This window comes from Channa argus, chromosome 17, assembly GCF_033026475.1.
Source record: "Channa argus isolate prfri chromosome 17, Channa argus male v1.0, whole genome shotgun sequence".
Classification (NCBI taxonomy): Eukaryota; Metazoa; Chordata; class Actinopteri; order Anabantiformes; family Channidae; genus Channa; species Channa argus.
The window spans coordinates 8,333,982-8,356,050 of record NC_090213.1 but is presented as its reverse complement, the minus strand read 5'-3'; the positions used below and the strand labels follow the sequence as shown (position 1 = coordinate 8,356,050).

Below are 22,069 nucleotides of genomic sequence, written 5' to 3'. Positions count from 1 at the left end.
GTATAGCCCAGCTTTGCCAGTTCATTTCTGCACTTGCAGGAACGTAAACGAGAGCTGTCAGAGGCCAATTTGTCGGAGTGGGAGACAGAACCAGGGCCACTTTGTCCTCTGTGATCACACAGCAATAAGCCTCGCATTTCATCTCCTGAGGCCAACAAGCTACACATCCATTTGTTGATAATGTTTTCTAAACGGCTGAGTTATGTCAACCTGGATCGATGCCAAATATGACCACCTCCCCCCATGTCTTGAGATGAGCTGGCATCTTAGGCCTTAATCTAAGAATGATTGTTCCATAAAACATTTGTAGCAAATTAAATACAAACTGATTAGAGAACAGGGAATTCCATTTTATTGTAAACTTTGCTTAGCAGATATACAGTAGATACTTGTTTGGAATAGCATTTTAAGCATGAAGAGTTATGATTTAAGGAGATAAAATGACAAACAATTCTGGCCCAGTTTAGCAAACAATAATGTGAGTAATTCTCCAACAGAATAACCTTCTACCTCCACCTGCTGGTTCACCAGGGCCTTGCAGTCATACAGTACATGTGGCTGACAGAATTAAGAAAAAATAATAATTTCTTTCAAACGATATGAGAGATTTTAATAGACTTTTCAATTTACAAGTCTTATTGCAGATGAAATGATTAGTTTTCATATTACCAAATTATTGCAAAATGCAACATCATAAATATATGGCAATCTCATATATACTTTTTTGTACATATTAATTTCAAAAGTCACTTAGTTGTAGAAGTGCACAATGAACCAACAATCCTGAAGGACATCTGCAAAATTCAGCACAGTATTTTCATAAGAAAAAGATTTTAAATGCCAGCTCTCTTTACGTAAAAGGGCGGCTACTACAAAACGAGAGATGGATTTGATCTTGATGTTTTATTGCTAAGACGATATCCTTATTATGAAATATATAACCAACAAGTCTGCTCATGAAACTGTGTTATATTTGGACATAAATTCAATTAAATAAAGGATATAAAAAGGCAATGTTGGCAAAAGCAGAAGCACACAGTATAAGTGCATTTACAAAAAATAAACATCCTCTGAATTCTTAAAAGTTACAAATGTATAAATGAGGAGTGTGACTGCCTGGCTGATCGGTATAAAGCTGAAAACAGATTTACAAGCAGGAATGGAGTGAAGAAGAACAGGAAGACACTTGTGCCTGGTCTGCTCTCTATGGAGCAATATACGTTTTTCATCTCCTTTTCTGATTCGTTGGCCATCGCTACCCCTCCATATGCCCATCAATCCATCTCCTCATTGAGTTATTTTTGTTAGTTTTGTCACTCAGTGCCAGTCTTCATCATCATCATCCTCTCCATCAGATGAGTCTTCCTGGCTGCTGACCCCCGCCTGCTCTGTGACTCCATTCCCACTTCCCCCTTGATGGGCAGCTGCTGCTGAGGCTGCTGCCACCGCTGCCGCCTTCCTGGCTCGAGCCTCAGCAGCTGCCTGCTCCTGTTCCTCTTTCTGACGCAGCGCTGCAGCCTTCTTCTCCTGCTCAGCATGGCTCTTCATGTGGGCGCTTCGACTCTTGACTTTGTAAAACACCCTTGAATGTGGGAAGAAAATTATGCAACATTTTACACACACACACACACACACACATAGCAGCTGTTTGTAATTGTGCAACACTAAATGTAGACAAAAATCTAACAAAATTATACTACAAAGAAGTACTCTGAAGCATACTTTTCAAAAACCCGGTAAACAGTGACACATGCCTTTAACTAGAGCCTATCCCAAGCATCATGTGTGCATCAAGCTCACTCATCGGTCAAGTGTATACATTGTTTGATACCATCTCTGTTAATGTGCACTGGGTTATAAAAGGCACACAAAGGAGAATTACTTCTGTGCACTTATTCTAATGAAACCATAACTGAATGTACGAGGTAAATGCAGACAAATTTTAATATTCGTAACTCACATTTGTTAGTCATCTGTCTGCAGCCTGGATTAGCTTATTAATCTGTGACGCAGAGCTCCACTGTTGTCCAAAAACTATTAAAAAGGCATGAGGCTGACACACACCTCCACTGGGAGACCAAAATGTGTGGTAAACATAAACACATAAATATTGTCCAAACTGATATAAGCTGCAATAACTTGCACGTGTGCAGTTGACTACCTGCGGTACAAGACAGGTTTTGTTTAAATAAAAAGATAAATAAAAATGTGAACCACACGATTTGGAATGAAGAAACATGTCCCCCAGTAGAGCAGCTGATGAGATTTTAATCATTTTTGGACATCGACAGAGGTCTGTGGAACAGACCAGGGCCAAATTGCTGGACAAACAAAATTAGAGAAGATTCTATGTTGGTTTTAGCATATGTATGTTTTTTGTGGACAACACGATTATTTAAAAAAAAACAAAAACAAAAAAAACCCCAACACTAAAGTTATCCTTTAAACATTGCTTTATAAGATCACATTTTTGTTTTGAATCACCTAAAATTCAGGCTCTGACCAACACTCACCAGTCAGTGAGAGTTGTAAAATAAATGACTGAATTCAGGAAAGAAAATAGTAAAACATTTCCCACAAACCACGTTTTTGGAGAAATGTTGACCATATATTGATGACTGCAATATCAAGACATTAAAATGCAATGTAATGATAACAAGACAGTACCTGCTACATTTCTTGCATGGAAATACTGCGTCTGGATCCTGCGGTGGCTTTGTGGGCACTTTGCTCTTCTTTGCCGCAGGCTCGGCTCGAGGCCTATGGTGAGCTAACGGGGGATTACTTTCCTTATTCACACTGTCAGGCTCTTTAAACACCAGCACTGTTCCTGCCTGCAGCACCCAAAAACAACAGATGTTGGAATGACATGTTTTCTTACATACATACACTTTGATGAAACGAGTAACAAAATCACTGAGATTAGTGCTATGTTCAACTTCAATCCAACTGCTTTTACTCAGTCTATAGAAATCTCAGTGATGTACCAGATGCAATATTTGTGAGTGAGTGAGTGAGTGAGAGAGAGTGAGAGCACATTTAGATAACTAATTGAATCATTAAGTGACAATTGAAATGAACATTTTCACAATTTTACTAACAAAACATCCAACTGATCATTTGAAAAAAAATGTTTTTTGTCCTTTTCGGCTTATCCCTGGAGTTCAGGGTCGCCACAGCGGATCATTGTTCGCATGTTGATTTGGCAAAGTTTAAATATAATAATAATAGTAAACAAATAGGGAAAACTCACGTAGTCATGAGCCTGTAGTGACTGAGCGACTCTCGCCTGATGGCTGCTGTCATGGCTCTGGTCATGAGAAATGTATTCCTTGTTGTCCCCATCGGCATCTCCCTGGGCTGGTTTTGATTGCTGTGAACCCTATGAAACACACCACACAACTTACTCAAATGTTGAATTTAAAATTTTCGATGCTTAAAAAACAAAAACAAATAATTTCTTTCCAATAGTTAAGACAAAAAAAAAAAAAAAAACCCAAAAACAACAGACACAACCCACACATTTTTATATGACCTGAATAAATAACTTTTCATAACAAATTATTGAGGTACATTTGAGCCATTTTAGCTCCACTCTACCTTAACCTCCACAACAGTCTCGGTTTGCTTCTCCACTGGTGAATTCGGAGGGCCGAAGGTTAAAATCCCATTGCGACCAATCTTCACCTGTTTCTTATATGTGTAGTAGAACTCCACACACTGAGCCACAGTCTTGGTCTGAACCTTTAAACAACACAAACACATTTTGCCATGTAGAGTTTGTGTTTGACGTGCATGTGACATTCAACATTCTACTGCTGCACTTACTTCTGTATACAGAAATAATAGTAATAATAATAATAATAAGAAGAAGAAGAAGAACACTGACAGTTCATGTCCTATGCCAGAAGTGAGGTGTCTATAAATAAAAAACAAAAAACAACATTCCCAAGAATCCTGAAACTTTCTGCCACAAAGAGAACGTGGTCTTATTTTCTGCTCTTTTCATAGTTCTAGCTGTCTGTGTTGAAAAGAAGAGCGACCACTTCCTGTTCGCTATCAAGCACTTTCCATTACATTCAATTCTACTGCTATCAAGCAGTCAGAGCCCAGTGAAGCCTGATGCTGTCATTATGATGGTTTGTTTGTTTAAATACCTTCAGCATAAATGTCAAAGCAGATTTGTGATGTTACACAGAGCACATTTAATCAATTTCTTAAATCTTTCGATTTACAGTGATTCATGATTGCTCATGCTGCACGATAAGACTAAGCATACCAGTTTCTGCACCAGAAAAAAGTCCTTCCTGTAGGCAGAGATCCCCTTGTTGAAGTAACGCTTCTCCTCCGCAGTCCAACTGTCAGAGCCTGTAAGGAACTCATATGCTTTAAATTGTAATGTGTTCTTAGGAGAATCATAAAATCTATGAGGGTTGTAAAATATAAATTTCCAACTTTTATTCTCCTGCTGGGTCAACACTGACCTGAGTAGTGATAACCAGTGAGGTGATGGCCTTTGGGGAAAACGGGGTCCTGAAGCATCAGACGCTCCAGTGTTTCCTTAAAGTCAACATCAGAGTTAGTGAAAGTGTTTTGAAGTTGTTCTCCATCTGAGCTCATCAAATATTAACACTTCCTACAGTACCACATACAAGTGAATTTGCAAAATGTTCTAATAATGTAAATTAATGAATACATTTTAGGTTTGATTCAAATTCTGCTTCTATCACTCAAACATTTACATTGACTGAATTTCAATATGATCATCAAGGCTGCAAATCCCTATACTCACAAGGAAATTGCCTCCACATTCATGTAAACAGTGTAAAACCAGCTCCTGGTTGGTCCCCCCCCCTCTGAGCACACTGGAACAAGCCATGTTCATCAGATCCTCGACTTGAATGAGAAGGGGAAAAGAGTTTAAAAGATTAGGTGGGGAGGAGGTGGTGAAAAAAATGCTAACATGAAACAATTGGCTTGCGAGTAGATATCCCATAATGTGAGACACTAACTGCTTTCAGTCTCATTGTGTTTCAGGGGGGAGTTGTCCACAGGGAGCCAAACCAAGTCGGCCTTGTGCTCATCAAACTGGGAGGAAGGCTGAACTTGCAGCTCAGGAATTTCTGCTTGGTACTGCTGCCCGATGTTGATACGGCTGAACAATGCAACAAAACAGGACACACACACACACACACACACACACACACACACACACACACACACACACACACACACACAGCATTAAAGAATGGAGATATAAGTAAAGCTACAATACAAAAAAAAAAAAAAAAAAAAAAACCCTCAGCCTGAAGAAATACTCACGGTTCAAGGCTAACAGGTGCAGCATCAGTGATCAAGGGCAGGGCAGGAGGTGTAATTTCTGAACTTGCTATAAGATACAATTCAAAAAGCTACATTTTATCTGACAGACTCTCAATAGCGGAATTAACCTCTGACTGTTACTATAGCGGCCAAAAGGAACAACCAACTTACTGGAGCGCAACAGGCTGCGTGTTGCAGACTTGGGTGTAGGAGCCGGTGGCAAGATTTGGTGGCTTGCTATGTTGGTTAGGAAGGTGGAGAAGTAGAGTCCTGAGCCCCCACGCACAGGAGACAGGATCGGCGGTGGTGTGTAGGGGGGTATGCTGAGGGGGTCTGGCAGGCAAATTGGAGATCGCAGGTTGCTCTGGTAGGGAGTGATGCTGGAGTAGACCGATGGAGGGATGAAGGTGGATGGTTTGGGAGGAGGGATGATAAGAGGCTCCGGACGAGGTCTGCGCTTAAATTTGGATTTTCCATCCTCATCCAGCGATGGATCATTTTCTCCCTGCTAAATAGAAGGTTTAGTCTACCTAACTATATACATACGTTAAAATATTCTGGTAATCAATTTATTTTTTAAACTGTGGTTAATTTCAAAATATTTTAGAGAAAAGAACAGGTTTTATCTCATGTGGTTTTTGCTGTTTTTTCAGTAGGTTCACAGCTCAATTATTTTTTTGGATGAACAACCATATATTTTTTGGCCTGCAGCAATATCTTTCCTGTTTTTGAGAGGGCATTCTATATATTCTTAATATAATATTTACCACTGTTTGTGGCAGGGCCCTCTATTCCCAGATGGCCTTTGTTTGGCTACACTGTAAACAGCTACACCACTTCTGTTGTTCTTTATAGTACTAACTTAGCATTTACTAAGGTATGAACGTTATATTAACCAGCTAGTTTCACTGTGCTGCCATTTCCTTTCATTTCTGATTCAAAACTTGGACAACGCAGCAAAAATATCTCAGAAATTTAGTCTCACACATCTGTAGCGTACTTGCTGAATCAGGCTTTACAGTAAATGTACACACCCACTTATGACTGCTGGTCACATAGTTTAGTCATATTATCATCTAACTGACACCCTACTTATTGCTGTGTGGGATAGATTTTAGGAGAAGGTCTCCTAAGTGGTTATTTTCAAGGCTAAAGTGTTTAAGTTTGGTCACTACAACAGCAGCCTGGACTCATGTGTAACTTTACACTGCCATCACTTACACTTCGCCACATTTAAGGGGTCTTAAGGTACTTTGAAGGTGTGGTTTGAGTCTGACTAAACATCTGCAACCCTGCCTTTTTGTAAACATTTCATTGTGCCATGTGAAGTCCATAAATTACAAAGTCTCCTCAGTTGCTTCAAAAAACTCACTTGTCTACTGGTCACCATTCCATTGCAAAGCTACTAGCAAGGATTTAGAACTGCCTGGTAAGATACCAAAGGAAAACAACAACGAATAATAACCACACCAATGCCAATCTCTTTACAGAACTAACCTGACCAACACTCTCGGTAATGGAGTTTCTGATCGATCGACGACGAGCCACGATGACAGGTTTGCGGTCAGTCTGTCCTGCAGGCCGCTCAACTTGCCCGAGTCGTCCCTGAGCCCAGCCACCCTGAGTATCTATTTGAGTCCTGTGCACTGGTACAGACACGGGGATAATCAGGGGTATCATAGTAGCCTGCTTGCCTGAGGGGCCTTCTTCCTGTTTGAGCATTTAAAAAAAAAAAAAAAAGTGGGAACATGAGGGGAGACGGAAAAGAAAAAGTAAAAGGGAAACAGGGGAAGTAGAAGGGAAAATGGAAAAGAGGATGAGATAAAAAAAGAGGAAGACGTGGTGAGTGCATATGGTCAGACCCATAATGTTTCATTTTCAAATCAACATTTATTTTCCTCAACATTCATGTGCTGTGTGGTATAATAAATTTCTTTTTTTCTTTCCAACTAATAAAAACATTCTAACAGAAGCTGAAAGACATCTCTAAATGCCTTCTTACCCATAAAATTTTTCGTTTATAATATGAACTGTCAAAAGTCAAAAATTGCAGCATTGAGCGTGCTAGAGCAATCATAAATTTTGCTTCTTCGATAACTAACATTATAGTTCCCAATTAATTTCAATGCTACTGAATTCACGAGTTTAGAGACTTTTTGATATAAATAAAATAGCAAAGAAGTAATTACTGGTTACTTTTCCTCACATTTCGGATAAACTGTACAGAAAGCTGAATGACTTTAAATCCTACAAGTCCTAAAATCCTGAAATCTGAACCACCGGGCTGTGTCAGGAGTAAAACAAAGATCATGCTATTTTGAGATAAATGGTTCTTGTTGCTTTTCAAAACATTTGATCCTTGTATTCAGCAGGGTACACATCACCTTGGCATTTCTGGTCTGCCTGATAGAAATCAGGAAAACTAAATAACATTTATGATTTAAACTTCAGCCAAACTAAAGTAAAGACATGTGACTCATCTTCTACACCAAAAATGTGCTGCTTGCTGACTACAAGCCAACAGCTCTGGATTTGTGAACAGCAATAATAAACCTGTTTGGTGTGTGTTAGGGAGTACAGGAGTGTGACTGTGCAAGTTGACAGCTCAGCCCCTCCCTAGCTCTACTGAATGACTGAGAAAGGGCCTGAGGAATGTGGAGGTGTGCAGACATGCAGCAACTTCAACTGTACATCCAGCATGCACACTCTGCACACAAGCTGACAGTCCTAAGGGTAGAGCAGTAAAGGTCCCTGTAATGAGAAAAACACGGATAAAAACTTAAGTCTAGCTACTTTTTGTTTGCATGTTTAAGGAAACTGCTTATGGTAAAATGAAGTAGCCAGTTCCAGTGGGTGTGGCACTCACAGTGTAAACGTTATAAATCCTGATTAACAAGGATTAGGAGTATCACCTTTGTTACACTGATCAAACGAGAGCAATCTTTCAAAACCAAATGAAGGAATCAATAACAGCTGTTTTTCAGGTTGCACAAGTAGCTGGTGCAATACAAAGTACTGCATAGTTCGACTGTGCACAATCGAAGATAACTTGCTATAGCTGAGCGTCAACAGCTGTAGGAGTCAAGTAAACAGACCCAAGAAAAGGATTTTGTAAACCATAGAGAAGTTCTACATAGAAACAAGGCTGTTCTTCTTTGTACCGCTGCTTCCCAACTTTGCCAGATGAGAACATTTGCTTGCACTTGCACAGATTAGCCACCTCGAGTAAACTGAGCCAAAGCAAAATGTCTAATTTGTTGCTTTGCCGCAATACTGCCAGAAAGAAATTGGAATTTAAGTACAGGTTCTTTATAATGAGTGTATTTTTTAACCTTGACAGTTTTAGCAGGCAAAGACTCCATTTCTGATGCCTTCTGGGCCAGAGTCTCCAAGTTGATCTCCTTAGATGCCCTCCTTCTCCTACGAGTGGTTTGGATGACTCCTGCTATCACTTGGCTTTCCCCTCCTCTCTGTGCGCCTGCCACTCCATTCTGAGATGGGGGAGGCTCTTTGGAGGATTGAGGCCAGATGTTTGTGGAAGGGGGACCCAGTGGAGATTGTCCTTCTCTGGAAAGGCGGCGTGAGCGCCGAGGGGCCGTCGGCTGTGCGTCAGCGAGCTCTGTAGGATTTGTGGCCACCTTTTCAGGAGATGTATCAGATACAGATGACACATCGCAGGTTGGAGCTTCTGGTTCCTGCTCTGGTTCCACTGAGTGGAAATCTTCTTTTTTTGACACAGTATCAGGAGGACAAGGCTCGGGAGGTGGATAAGATGGAAAAGGTTGGGCCTGCTGCTGTTTTGGTGGCATCTGTAGTTGTGTTGTTTCTTGCTGGGGTACACTTTGCTCTTGCATTTGCTGCTGCTGCATTTGCTGAATTTGTTGCTGTCGCTCCTGGAGCTGTTGCTGGTGATACTGCTGCTGCATTTGCTGAATTTGCTGCTGTTGTATTTGATGCTGCTGGATTTGCTGTTGCTGCATATGTTGTTGTTGTTGCAGTTGAAGTTGATGCTGTTGATGCAACTGTTGCTGTTGTTGTTGACGAATCTGTTGCTGCTGCTGCTGCTGCTGCATCTGGTGTAGCAGCTGTTGTTGTTTTGTAGGCTGCTCACCATATGTCAGGCTCTGCATTGCCTTGTTTGTTGGAAAAACAGAGTAAAACCCAGATGAAAACTGTGGCTTGCTGGGTCTAAATGTCGTCTGGAAGGGTTGCAGCATGGAAGCCGGCGGCAAGGTATGAGGTGGCACATGGGGCTGACCCTGAAGCTCCATACCTTTGTGACCGTGCGGATATGCTTGCAGTTGCGCCTGGTGCATTACTGCAGCATGTTGATCCCATTCGTGGCCCCTACCCTGAGCTTGTGCCTGGGTGGCATCTCTGTAAACCTCAACAGGTCCTGGCAGTTGATTTTCACCTCCCATTGGCAGAGCTACACCTTCATGAACTCCTTTGTGGAATGCCATCTGACCCCTGACATTCACTGCACCCATGTAGGGTGTAGGGAACGTCAAATTCTGCCCCCAGCCTGTCACAGGAGCTTCCTGAGGCCAGTTGGGGGCCTGTATGGCGTCCTGGTGCATCCACTTTACTGGAGCAGCCTGCTGATAGTGCGGTAAACTTTGAGGCCCTTTCTCTGGGTTATAAACAGCTGAGCTGCTAGCAGAGTCACTGTGGCTTGAAACTAGAGTTTGAGGCCCCATACCATAATAAACGTCCCCTGAATGTTGCACAGGCTCTTTCATGGCTGCAGACCGAAGCTTGCCACTCTTGTCAGTATTAACTGGGGGAGGAAGACTCATAGTAATGTTATAAGCTATGAAAATGTTGGAGTCAGAGCTCTCAATCTTAATATCTGGGTGTGCAAAACTGTGTTATTTCCTCTGTAGTGTTTTCAATGCCTGTGGCTGAGAAATTCTTTGCTTAATTGTGTGTACAGACGTATTTGGAAGGAAATATAAATCCCAGGGGAAAGTGCTAGGTAGGGAGCATGCAACCCTCCTCCCAGAATCAAATCTGAAGTTTGCTGTCCATTCTTCTCATCCTCTTTAGGGTGCAGGACCCTATGAGAGAAAGGAGGGATTAGACATTTTCTATTTTTTCTTATAATGACAAGCATTTGAAGATTACACTCGTCTGCAGCAAAGAGGAAATTGAGGCCTACACCAGAAAATAGCCCTGTCACAAAAGTGAAAATTAATGAGAGCATGCCTAAAGAGGTAAACAATGGTAGAGTTTGACCTATATTTCAATATTTACATCCAGGCTAGTGCTGAGAGGAGGTTATATGCTGGTAAGTTTTGAAGCGGCAGCCAAAATCAACAAGGAGGCGCTTATAGTGAAGCTGCCATTTGGCATAACAAGAAATACAGGAAACGAAGGGGCTCGTGCAATCACCCGAATGATAGCCAGTGATGTTATGTCAAAAACCAGCAATAAGGAAGCGTGCGAAGTGCAGAGTGCAGTTAGGCAATACAGCGGATTAGTGAGCATTAGTGTATATACAGTGTATATACCTGATCACTGGTGCACAGAGCTCTCCCTGGCGAGCTCCATGGAGCCACTTTGGTTTCGATCAAAGTCGACTGCATGCAGCTCCATGAAGGGATTGTGCGCAGCAAATGTCATAACTCTGACAACTTTCCCTCGAGTTTCACGGCGCACAATATGGCGAACAGGCGACTTTACAATTCCACAAAAAAATACGCCAAAGTCCAAAAAGGCTGGAAAGGTTCATTAACGCTGAAGTTTCAGTGTTGCACGTTGAATCCGTGCACTTCCAGGAAACATGTCCACAACTTTCTCCACGCAACAAACGACTAAAACACACACGAGACGGTGAATGCGTTAGAACTGTGCCGTGCTGCGGACTGCTCTGATATTTCCGCTGATTTCAAAATCCTGCACTCGAATCTGCGCGTCCACAGTTGCCAGTTCGGTCTATCCAGATTGTGTTAAACGCTGTGAACCTGCGCACAAACGCAGAAAGTTGTGCATCCCCGTAACGCACCGCCTCACCCCAAACCAGCTCAACGGACATCCTGTTATCCAATCCGATTGTCTGGCCACTCCCATTTACTGTATCCGTGTGCGATTGTTTTACTGTCATGGCTTCTCCGGAAAGCGGAGTCTAGTTCATCACACGGAAAATTATTGTTGTGTGTTGTAATCACGATTTTAAACCGATTTTTAAAGCTGCACCTCCATACAGATTGTTCAAACTAGGAGAGATTTATTTAATTGTTCAATGTTTCCATAAATTCCCCAGACTATTTTTTATATCTAACAGCATCAAAATTGTTATTGGGCTTAAGATAGTTAGGGTCTAAAAATATTGGTTTTAAACTTTAACAAACCCACAATTTGCGCTTTAACATTATAAAATATAATCTGTGCCTAATGTGTGAAGTATACTTTAATTAGGTTAAAACAATATTTACTCTAAACCTGGATGCAAACAATATGTTCACCTGCTCAATGCACAAATTCACTTTCAGCAAGTCATTAAACCTCTCAAACAAACATACATCAAAAGCCTTAATCTACTGTGAATACTGGCTGGAGCATTAACATGAATGATATCCAAATCTTTATTGTTATTAATATTATTCTGACTTCTGTCTTCCATACATTTTTGGTGCCTAAGTATATATTTTTAGCTAGAAATTCCATTCAAACTTCAAACCGTTAAGCTTATAAAGGGACATTATTGGTATAGTTACGACTTTTAAAATTGAAATTTTTATACTTTTTAAGTTTTTTATACTTTAAAAATTATTGCTTTGGTGACTTCATCGATGGATTCATTAGTGACATCACATTATTGCCTTTTAAGTTTTTAAGGCTTACTAACTTTGATGTTTGCTTAACCAGTGCATAAGGAAGAAACACTTTATTTCAGCTATTTAAGCAAAAACAGTTTTTTCAGCTTTTTTCAGCTTTCCTTGGAAAATCCTTTCAACGCTGAAGCATTCACAGTGCATTTTCTTTTTCCAAATCCCTTTTCTAGGTTTGACACAAGATTTCTGACTTTACATGAGCAAAGGCAGCTTTGTGTCCATGTTCTTGGCAAGAAGTCAAACATGTTCGCTATGGGAACTGGGTCCTAGTAAGGTTGTGCCTACTTTATTTTTGGACAAAATCTCAAGCCACAGCTGAAGGGTTGTCTGAGTTGGTCATGTCAGGAATAAGGTTGTTATTCTGCTTGCCTTATCAGATGGATATGGAAGTAAATTGCATTAAAAAAGAACTCTTAAGACCTCATCTCACAGCATAATTTATATCTCATACTTATAAAGAACAGATGTCATCATTACTAAAAAATCTAATATTTACAAGATCATCTCAACTAATGGAGCTCAGTATTAGTGAGTCACTGCAAGTACATAGTAATAGGGAGCTATAAAAATATAAAAAAGAAACTGCGCTTAGGTTTTACTTGTTTATAAGCCCATTGTGCATTACTTGGCTCATACCAACAATGGAGCAACAATAAGTGGACAGTAATATGTATTATGTACTGCTTACTGCTGTTTTAAAGGTGGGGCCCCACCCAGCCACCAAGGATGACCCTGGTGCCAGTCCCGAGCCCGAATAAAATGGGAGGGTTGTGGCAGGAAAGGCACCCGGCGTAAAAACTCGTGCCAAATCAACCTGCGGAACATGTTCTCCTGTGGTGACCCCTGAACCCAAAAGCTGCTGAAATAAAACAGCAATAAACAGCACATAACACCAGTTAATAAACAGTATTATTGCAGCTTTGCTACTGTTCATGAATGGAGCAAAAGCTAGTTTTTGAGGGTCAGGGTTGTTGAGGTTTGTCCAACGTTGCTCGTTTGCAATCAGACTTCAGGGGGTGTTTTAGTTGAAATGTTTTAAATGGGAAATCAATGGGGAATTCCATCTTCTCATTTCAAAAGGAATGTACCGTCTGGTCTGAGGGGCAATTCAAAACAAATGAACACTGGAAATCAAGTTTGGGATAAAAATAATGAAATGGGATTGGGCATTTGTCAGGGGCACCAGAATTCCCTTCTGCACCCCTGCTGCTCTCATGGTCATGCTTTGAAATGAATTTGAAATACGAGCCAAGTATAACTTGACTGGTGTTGCAGTGTTTTTCTTTACTTGGTCCGCTGTTTAAGGAAATGTACTTGAGGATCTGTAACTTATACACAGTCTATATGGGTCCACTGCGGTGTCGACACTATTGCATTAAGTATTTCACAGATGCGGGAGTCTGCGGCTCTGCTGTGACGTCACCACCACCGCTGAGAACCGGAGCACGGTGGGCATCACTCCCTATGCGTTAGCAGGCTAGCGGGCTAACTTTAGCTAGCGTCAGACATGGTCCATCACCATTGTTTCATTACTATCAAAAAACACCGCTTGGAATGATCTGGCTCGCCAGGGACAGTGTGTAAACATGGGGACTGTTTGGATTTTACACACTCACTGGCATCACAGTGGTACTACGAAGCAAGGTAAGAAGTAAGGATGGCTCGCTACCTAACGGTCTTCATTAGTAAACATGCTAGTTAGCTAATTTACCGGACCACCGGAGTTGTCGCATTGAACACCGTCAGCTAGACAGAAAAGCGTCCTGACGGCTAATCTTTCTAAACGTCCGGGCAATCTTATTTATGTTATTGTTGCAGTATAGCATAGAGTCGGGTAAACGACACAACGCTAACACTAGCTGCTGCTGTTGTGGCGATCAGCTAGTGTTAGCATCTCGGTTAGCTTTTCCGCGCACTGAAGACTGAATGTGTCGCTCACGTAAATCTTTGTTGTCATTTAAACCTTATTCTCCACATGTTTATTTCAGGCACAAACCTATGCATCTAGTTCCAAGCATTGCAGGCTTAGTAGCTTGGAGTCGCCGTGAATGGGAAAACCGAACTGAATTTTGTTCACTGTTTTCAGTCGTGAACTGATGCCAGGTGCAGACTGTGGTTGAGAGCACTCAGGATGAGTGGGGCTGGGGAGCACACAGACATCCTGTCAGTGGCAGACGTAGTGAGAGACAGGTGGAAAGTGGTAAGTGTCTCTTAAGAAGGTTCTAAAATCACGTCGTTTCACTAAAACTCTGAGAAACAAATCACCACAAATCATTCCTCCGCATCTGAGGTTTGGGTTGATGATGAACAGTCTCTCTGTTTTTCAGGTGAGGAAAATAGGTGGAGGTGGATTTGGGGAGATCTATGAGGTTTTGGATCAGTTGAGCCAGTCCTCTGTTGCCATAAAGGTGGAGTCGGCTCAACAACCCAAGCAGATGCTAAAGATGGAGGTGGCTGTGCTGAAAAAGCTTCAGGGTGAGTGTTCCAGTCAGTTTGTCAGTCCCTGAAAAACTTATAAGGGAAATTGTGTTCTTAAAAAGATGGTTACTCCCAGGATCATAATGAATTTTGTTAATTTAGTGAGTAGATGATGACCTTGCAATAGCAGAGTATCTGGAGGCTATTGGCAGTAATGTTACAAGACATTTACAAGACAAGACAACTGTCGACATCTCTGCAGGAGGCTGTGCAAACCCAATGTGACAGTAATTGATGGCTGTATTTCTTTATTAATGTTTTGTTCTTCCCAGTGATTTTTTTTTACACATCAGTTTTTCAATGTGGCAAAATATTTTTTTTTTACTTTGTTTTGGTCAACACTGCAGAAACACTGAATTTAACATGGGACATTCCCTGTATGAAATAGCTTCTCTCAATTTTTTTCATGAGGGTTATTTTACTTACTTATACTTCATAAATCAAATGCATTTTCGAAGCCTATGAACCCTGAAATGTTTATTTACTCCACATAATAACTGTGATTACATACTGTTGCAATCAGGATGTTTATAAATGTGTATTTTTAAATATTTGTGTATTTGCTATCAGTCAGTGTAAATTGTGGGCATTATAAATGTAGTCTGTAAATAACAGCAAGGCCAACAGATCAACCAATCTACTTATTGATATGAATATGTATTTCTTGTACAGGCAAAGACCATGTTTGTCGCTTTGTGGGCTGTGGCCGAAATGATCGCTTCAATTATGTGGTGATGGAACTCCAAGTAAGATGTTTACCTATCAATACTAATAGTGTTGAATTTTGATTCTGACAGCCTATATTTATGAGTGTGACATGCAACAGTGATTTTCTGTTTGCAGGGGAGGAATCTGGCAGATCTGCGCAGAACTAGGACCTGCTGTACTTTCTCTGTCTCTACAACTTTGAGACTTGGCAAACAAATTTTAGAGGCCATCGAAAGCATTCACTCAGTAGGCTTCCTGCACCGGGACATTAAACCTGTAAGTTGACCTGCAAACTCAATGATTTATGTTGTCCTTAGATGTTTTTGTCTGGCCAAATTATTTTAGACCTCTCATAACATTTAGGGACCACATTTAACAACTGACAGTGAAATTGATTGTTTGTTAAAATTGCAGTCTAACTTTGCAATGGGAAGACTAGCCAGTACTTGCAGATGCTGCTACATGCTTGATTTTGGTTTGGCCCGTCAGTTTACCAACTCCAACCACGAAGTCCGTCCAGTGAGTATTCTGTGCCAGCTTCTTCAAAGAAGTATTTTAGCTTCTCTAATCAAAGGCAGATTTATGTTTCTCCCAATGGTAACTGTGTTAGAAAAGTTTGCAAATTGTTAAAATAATATCACAAAATGGAGTTATTACAAAATGAATCCAAAAGAAAACACATTTACTTAAAATCCGAAAATCAGAGTAAATCCTGTATCTTTTGACGTAATGCTTTGAGAAATGCTGCAAAGCTATGTAAAGTTATGCTTTAGGATGACATTCTGCCATATCTTTCAGCCTCGTCCTACGGCAGGCTTCAGGGGAACTGTGCGATATGCTTCAATCAATGCTCATAAAAATAAGGCTAGTATGGACGCAGTGCACATTCTGATAGCAGTCTTAATTATATTCACTTTCAATCCACTTGCTTGCTCACTCTATGTATCTCAATATGTAGGAAATGGGCTGTCATGATGACCTCTGGTCTCTCTTCTACATGCTGGTTGAGTTCATGGTTGGTCAGCTACCCTGGAGGAAGATTAAAGACAAAGTATGTTTCTTCTTCTTTTGAATATAGTCAATTTTTGCCCGCATGCATTCTAACTCTTTTGTTTTTCTGCTTTCAGGAACAAGTAGAAAAACTAAAAGAGACATATGACCATCGCCTCATGCTTATGCACCTTCCCTCAGAGTTCAGTAGTTTCCTGGATCATATTCTGACTTTGGACTACTACACTAAGCCTGACTACAAGGTTGGCTGTCCCCTGTTTGGCATATTTTGCACACACTGTTTATTTCTGTTTAGCTGTCAAACACTGATGCCTGTGGCTTCTCTTTTACAGCTACTGATGTCAGTATTTGACAGAGCTATGAAGAGCCATAATGTCCTGGAGAATGACCCTTATGACTGGGAGAAATGTAATACAGAGGATGTGCTGTCCATCACTGGTGCAGGGACCACCGCTCAGCAGCTCACTCGCCTCACACCTGCTTACTTGGGGTACTTAGATCTAAAGGAAACTTCATCATCATTGACGTATATCTATAGTCTTTCTGAATCGCTTTCACCTTATTGTAGAGTATAACTTGTGCCATTCAAGCTTCCTTCACACCGTGTTGGACATGTGTTCAGATATATAGGTGCAGCGTTTTTTAGTCTTAAAATCTGCAGAGTCAGATATCCCTGAGAAATCACTATTCTAAATTGTGCTGTGGAAATGAGCTGCAGTGTGACCTTCCCTCTCCTCCGCAGCATGGCCAACGCTTCAGTGCTGCCTGGGGAGCTGCAGCGGGAGAACACCGAGGATGTCCTACAAGGGGAGCGCCTTAGTGATGCTGACAACTGTCCCCCCGTCCCCACACCAACCATCCAGGGTGGAGATGTATGGGAAGAGATGGACCGCAACCGAAACAATAAACACACACAACCATTGATCAGGAAGGTCGGGGTATTACAGTTTATAGTAAACAGTTACCCACTGCTATAGTATTTTAATTACTGTGTGTTACTGTTTAATTTTTTGCATAGTGTGATTATACTTTAGTTGTAGTGCAGTAGGTATCGATGCAAAAAACTACTGAATACTTTACATCACAATGGAGGCTTTACATGCATTTAAATACCAAACTACACTCACTGCTGAGAGATGTGTGGAAGACTTAGATCCTGCTGACATCCATGCTTAAAAACCTCACTTATTGCCACCCACTCTCTTTGTCATAATTTATTAATTTCTTTGAACGGATTTAATCTTTTTTCTTTTTTTTTTGTATGTTACAAATGCACCTTATCAGTTTTTAAGCCTTGTTTTTTTATTTTGCTTAGGTGGTAAGTGAAGATGAACACAGCCAGAACCAGGGGAACCAGAGTCCTAACACCGGCTCAATACAGAGTTCCCCTAGACGGGTGCGGTCGGAAACAATGTTCTTGGAACGTGCTGCACCGCTGCTCAGGAGAATGAGACACAGTCAGAGCTTGGCATTTGAAAAAAGGCTTGCACCTGAACCCAAGCCCACCATTGAACGCTTCCTTGAAGCCTAGTTAGTACTCAGTAAAAATCAAATTACAAAAATTGCTTTGTTTAAAGAAAAAAAAGAAGTCTTAATGTTCAAAATTTCGTCTTTCAGCCTGGGCAAACAGCGTCCTGTTTTTACTCATATTGGGGAGAAAGCCATTCCGGAAAGATCACATGTACAGGTTTCCTCCAACAAGGACCACTTTGGAACAGCAAAGCCCAACCCAGAAGAGGGTGCAGCAAGCAGTGGCTTTGTGGCAGTAAATCTCAGTCCTGTGCCCCAGGAAGGAGACTCTCAGGAGTGGGTGGTGCTGGAGCTGGAGCAAGGCAGTGGTTTTGGAGGAAGCAAGACTCCAGGAGAAACCCTACATGAGTTAAAACCAGAAACTCGCACACCTGCTGAACCTGAGAACCAGTCCTCTGAGCCCCAGGATGGCCAGTCCACTGCGGTACCAAGCAGCCCTGTCCTGACGCAGATGGCAATGCCTGGCACGTGGTTACTGGGTCACAGGAGGCTGCCAGGAATGTTGGGACAAATGCCTTCTGTCATCATGGGAAGACCTCAGATGGAGCAGGTAGGGGTGACAAAACATTTTGTTTACTAAGAGCAGCATTTAATATTTGACCCAGATTTAAGGCCTACTTACTAGCTTGTTCTGGAGTTTTTAATTCTAATTTTAATGACATTGGTTTAAGATTAAATTAGTTAAGTGATTTTTCACAAAGTATTAGATAAAAATTACATTGAATTTCATTTGATGGAAAAGATTTTTTTCCAACTAATCTGACATTGTGTTAACTTTTAAATACTTCTTAGTCCTCTAGTGGTGCACCGCAGTCGCCTGCACAAGACAAGAGCAATGCTATACCACTCGACGGCCCATCTGGCAAATCTAACGAACCTGTAGATGACATCTCAAAAGATCGGGGGCAGTTAGAGCTAGCTCCAGTGCCGAGCTTAGCTAAAGGCCTCACAGCTCATCTAATCAATGATCGAGACCCAGAGAGTGATTCTGGTTTGCCTGATCGCTCCTCAGAGCCAAATCAGCAGCCTCAAGCTGACATGGTAGGAGGCGCTATAGAGAGTACTGTTACTGTCTCCTCGTCTCCGCCTCCACCTGTACTCAGGCAAAGAGACTCTTCCTCATCCCCAAGATTTAGCCGGATTCCCGTACGAGACCCAGGCTCCCTCCGAGAATCTCCGAGCAGAGACCTTAACATAGAGAGGCTTCACCGCTGGAGCAGTCCGATTCCGGGATCCCCTACCCATTCACCCTCCCCATCTCTGTCCTGTGACAACCTGCCCTGTGCTCTGCTGAGAGACCGGCTCTCCTCAGAGCGAGGCTCTAGATCTGACTGTGTAGGAGAAGACCCTCTCTCCCTGTCCTCCTCATCTGGTAGTAAAAGTAAGATCCCAAGACCTGTGAGTGCCACATTTGTACCCGAGCAGCTCACAAGCAGGTTTCTGCCTCGACCACCTCCTGGGAAACCACCCATCCGCCCATGTGTAGGCAACAGGTATGAGCCATGTATAGTCAAGGTTATGAGATTATGATTTTTAGACATTTGGCTCTTATTAGAGAGTATCATCCTTCAGGTTTACTTTATTTGATTACGAATGGAAAGAATTATTGATTCTTAGATTAATTGCAATTCTCCTCTGAACAATTCAATATTAATTTATAAAATCCAGAGATTGATCTTTGCTTCACATGTTCTCAGTAACATTAAACTAAAATCTGATTATTTCTTATATAGTACATAGTTGTTACATGTTGATTCAGTTAGGGCTGCCCGGTGTGTAAAATGTACAAAAATGTACACTGTTTTGAGCTCTGTTTAATGAAGAGCTATTATCTCTGACCGTAAGGGCTGCAGTGGCTCAGTTGGTAGAGTGGCCGCCCATCGGTTGGATTTTTTAGTTAGTTCGAGCACCTGCAGTCTTTGTGTGGGATAGCATTTATTTACATACATGTTAACATTATTCTTGTTAACAGTTATGCATTTGCAGGCCTACAAACTCAGAAATTCAATGGTCCAGTCATTTGCATTTGCATTTGCAAGAAAAACTTGTTCGCCAGGTTTTTAACCAGATAATATTTAAAGCTGTGTTGCTCATTTAATGAAAGAAAATCCCAAGTATTGGTAAGTGACTAATGCAGTATTGAATTCTTCTGATGAAAGTAAATCAAATTGAATTGAATCAAATGAATTGATTCTAGACAGTGCAAATGGAAATTGAATTGAATCGGGGGATCAGTTCCAATATCCAGCCCTATATTTGAGAGAAGCGTTTGGCAGCATCAGATGTTACTGTGCATTTTTTTTATACATCAAACACTTAAGCCGCTACTTTCTCAGAATTACGGGAGGTCATTTAGTTTATAGGTCTACATTGGAACCAAACACACTTAAGTGCATGGTCCTGTAATAGGAGCTGGTTGCTGGGAAGATGGAGGTGTGTAGCTTGTCACCTGAAATTCTTCAGCTCACAGTGGCTACTCCTTATTCCATTGCTTCTATGCAAAATATAAAGAAATTTTTACAGAAAATGCAAAACTCATGCTGTGTCTACAAAAATTTCGTACACATTTTGAATTATGATCACTAATACATTAATTCTGCTCTCCCAGATTCACAGTAATTAGCCTGTTTGTAAATTTATAGAAGCATCAGTAGGAAATGTTTGATATGCATCATCAAAAGTTACAATACTGATATGGGTGAAAAAGGGTGAACCATAACAGAGTTGCTAATACTTATGAGATAAAATTACAAAGAGTAAATTGGTATTTCATACATATATTGTGTCTTGGGCATCTCATGTAAGCCAAGAGAAATTAATCCAGCACAAGAATGTTGAACTCCGCCGCTAGCAGAGGTAATGAAGGAATGTATACTCTCGATGGCCATAAAGAATTATAAAACCAGAGTCTGTTTTTAGGAAAATCATTATCATAATAGTCATATCATTATAGTAATAATGACTTTTTGTGTGTGTGCGTGCGTTTGTGTTTTCTTCCAGACGGCGACGATTAAGAGTGCGTGCCAGCAGCACTAGTGATGCTGACTTCCTGGCCAGTCTGACTCAGCTGATGCAAGACCGCAGTGGGATCCTCTTCAGCCCTCCTCCTCACCCTCGCGGCTCCTCCTCCCTGCAGCGATCACTAAGCTCTTCACCCTCCCGGCAGGAGGTCCGTGAGGGTGGGGCGCTACAAGGACGCAGCCGCTCTCCATCTAGCCTCTCTGGCTCTCCTCCTCCTCGGCACGCTCACCCCCAAGACAGGTCTGGTGATCAAGGTCAGTGGGGTCACAGCTCCAGGGGAAGAGGCCTAATCCTCGATGGTAGAGGATCTGGGAAAGTGACTCGATGACTCTGTTTGACTGACTGATCCGGATGGTGCAAATGTAGCTAGACGCTGCCTCACATCCAGTCCCTGTTCGCATGTGTAAATATGGTATTTACTCAAGGGAATGTACTGTATGTAATGTAAAATGTATGATAAATTGTATTTATTATTTATTTGTTTGTTGAACATCTCTCAAAATACTTGACAATGTGGCTTTATATGTATAGTTGAAACAGAAAGACTGAGAAACCCTTGAGATTGCCAACTCTTACCTCTCATTTCACTCTCCACATACGCCTAATGACCAAAAAGATAATGACTAATACTTGACGTATGTAAATTTGATGCTAAATGTTGATATGTACCATTATGAAAATGGTATACACTAATAAAAACCATGTACTCCTATTAATAACACTATTAGTAAATATCACTACAAGCACTATTCCAAAATCAGCATTCATGTACAAACCAGGGCATGCAGTCCCATACTGACCTGTAAAACTGCTAGTTTAATGGTAGTGTGGAACAATGAATTGCTCATTTTGGCACATCAATGTATTAGTGTGCTTTTAATTTGCCAGAAAATATTTGTCATGGAAATGGCATCAGCATATTAGAATGTACATATAAGTGCACTCATAATTAATCATTGGAAAAGTGCATGAGTACCATTGCAAATTGTTTTTTTTATTAATTTGTACAATCAGCTAAAACATCTCTATTTTTAATGCCTTTAATCAAAATACATCATAACATTGAACAAAGATTATGTGCATTTTTATTTCTCTTGAAAATGCCATGGTGACAAAAACATAAAAAACAAACATTTTTCTATCCTGATGTTTACGTTTTTAAA

At 41.1% G+C, this 22,069-nt stretch overlaps 2 protein-coding genes across 5 annotated transcripts; one reads left to right on the top strand and one right to left on the bottom strand.

Annotated features, from left to right (window-relative positions):
- Nucleotides 1-329: 329 nt before the first annotated feature.
- On the bottom strand, nucleotides 330-11,259 carry mideasa (mitotic deacetylase associated SANT domain protein a). 2 transcript variants are annotated; one of them, XM_067483010.1, is made up of 13 exons: nucleotides 10,836-11,259; nucleotides 8,655-10,382; nucleotides 6,820-7,032; nucleotides 5,494-5,827; nucleotides 5,323-5,389; nucleotides 5,013-5,155; nucleotides 4,793-4,896; nucleotides 4,485-4,560; nucleotides 4,280-4,368; nucleotides 3,601-3,744; nucleotides 3,254-3,382; nucleotides 2,668-2,834; nucleotides 330-1,582 (listed from the first exon to the last, which is right to left on the bottom strand). In XM_067483010.1, the coding sequence occupies exons 2-13, from the start codon at nucleotides 10,119-10,121 to the stop codon at nucleotides 1,318-1,320; spliced, it is 3,198 nt and encodes a 1,065-aa protein (XP_067339111.1). In that variant the 5' UTR covers nucleotides 10,122-10,382; nucleotides 10,836-11,259; the 3' UTR covers nucleotides 330-1,317. The 2 variants fall into 2 exon arrangements, with proteins under 2 accessions (XP_067339111.1, XP_067339110.1); XM_067483009.1 differs by having other exon boundaries at nucleotides 5,494-5,830; nucleotides 10,836-11,258.
- Nucleotides 11,260-13,462: 2,203 nt separating this feature from the next.
- ttbk2b (tau tubulin kinase 2b) lies at nucleotides 13,463-22,037 on the top strand. Of its 3 annotated transcripts, none has more exons than XM_067483012.1 (15): nucleotides 13,463-13,802; nucleotides 14,147-14,358; nucleotides 14,486-14,633; nucleotides 15,309-15,382; nucleotides 15,480-15,620; nucleotides 15,759-15,863; nucleotides 16,143-16,208; nucleotides 16,303-16,395; nucleotides 16,472-16,597; nucleotides 16,688-16,845; nucleotides 17,098-17,287; nucleotides 17,671-17,885; nucleotides 17,973-18,435; nucleotides 18,678-19,378; nucleotides 20,886-22,037. In XM_067483012.1, exons 2-15 carry the CDS (start codon nucleotides 14,290-14,292, stop codon nucleotides 21,232-21,234), a joined length of 2,898 nt encoding a protein of 965 aa, XP_067339113.1. In that variant the 5' UTR covers nucleotides 13,463-13,802; nucleotides 14,147-14,289; the 3' UTR covers nucleotides 21,235-22,037. The 3 variants fall into 3 exon arrangements, with proteins under 3 accessions (XP_067339113.1, XP_067339112.1, XP_067339114.1); XM_067483011.1 differs by having other exon boundaries at nucleotides 13,464-13,802; nucleotides 14,245-14,358; XM_067483013.1 differs by lacking the exons at nucleotides 13,463-13,802; nucleotides 14,147-14,358; nucleotides 14,486-14,633 and having other exon boundaries at nucleotides 15,318-15,382; nucleotides 15,463-15,620.
- The last annotated feature ends 32 nt before the right edge of the window (nucleotides 22,038-22,069 follow it).

What these genes read in the sequence shown, in the direction of transcription:
- mideasa (XM_067483009.1), bottom strand. Translation starts at nt 10,121, where the DNA reads ATGAGTCTTCCTCCCCCAGTTAATACTGACAAGAGTGGCAAGCTTCGG. An exon ending in AATGTGGAGGCAATTTCCTT is followed by an intron (nt 4,561 to 4,792) that starts GTGAGTATAGGG and finishes GTTGACTTTAAG; the next exon opens with GAAACACTGGAGCGTCTGAT. An exon ending in CACTGGTTATCACTACTCAG is followed by an intron (nt 4,369 to 4,484) that starts GTCAGTGTTGAC and finishes AGTTCCTTACAG; the next exon opens with GCTCTGACAGTTGGACTGCG.
- ttbk2b (XM_067483012.1), top strand. Translation starts at nt 14,290, where the DNA reads ATGAGTGGGGCTGGGGAGCACACAGACATCCTGTCAGTGGCAGACGTA. An exon ending in CCAACCACGAAGTCCGTCCA is followed by an intron (nt 15,864 to 16,142) that starts GTGAGTATTCTG and finishes CATATCTTTCAG; the next exon opens with CCTCGTCCTACGGCAGGCTT. An exon ending in CACAACCATTGATCAGGAAG is followed by an intron (nt 17,288 to 17,670) that starts GTCGGGGTATTA and finishes TATTTTGCTTAG; the next exon opens with GTGGTAAGTGAAGATGAACA.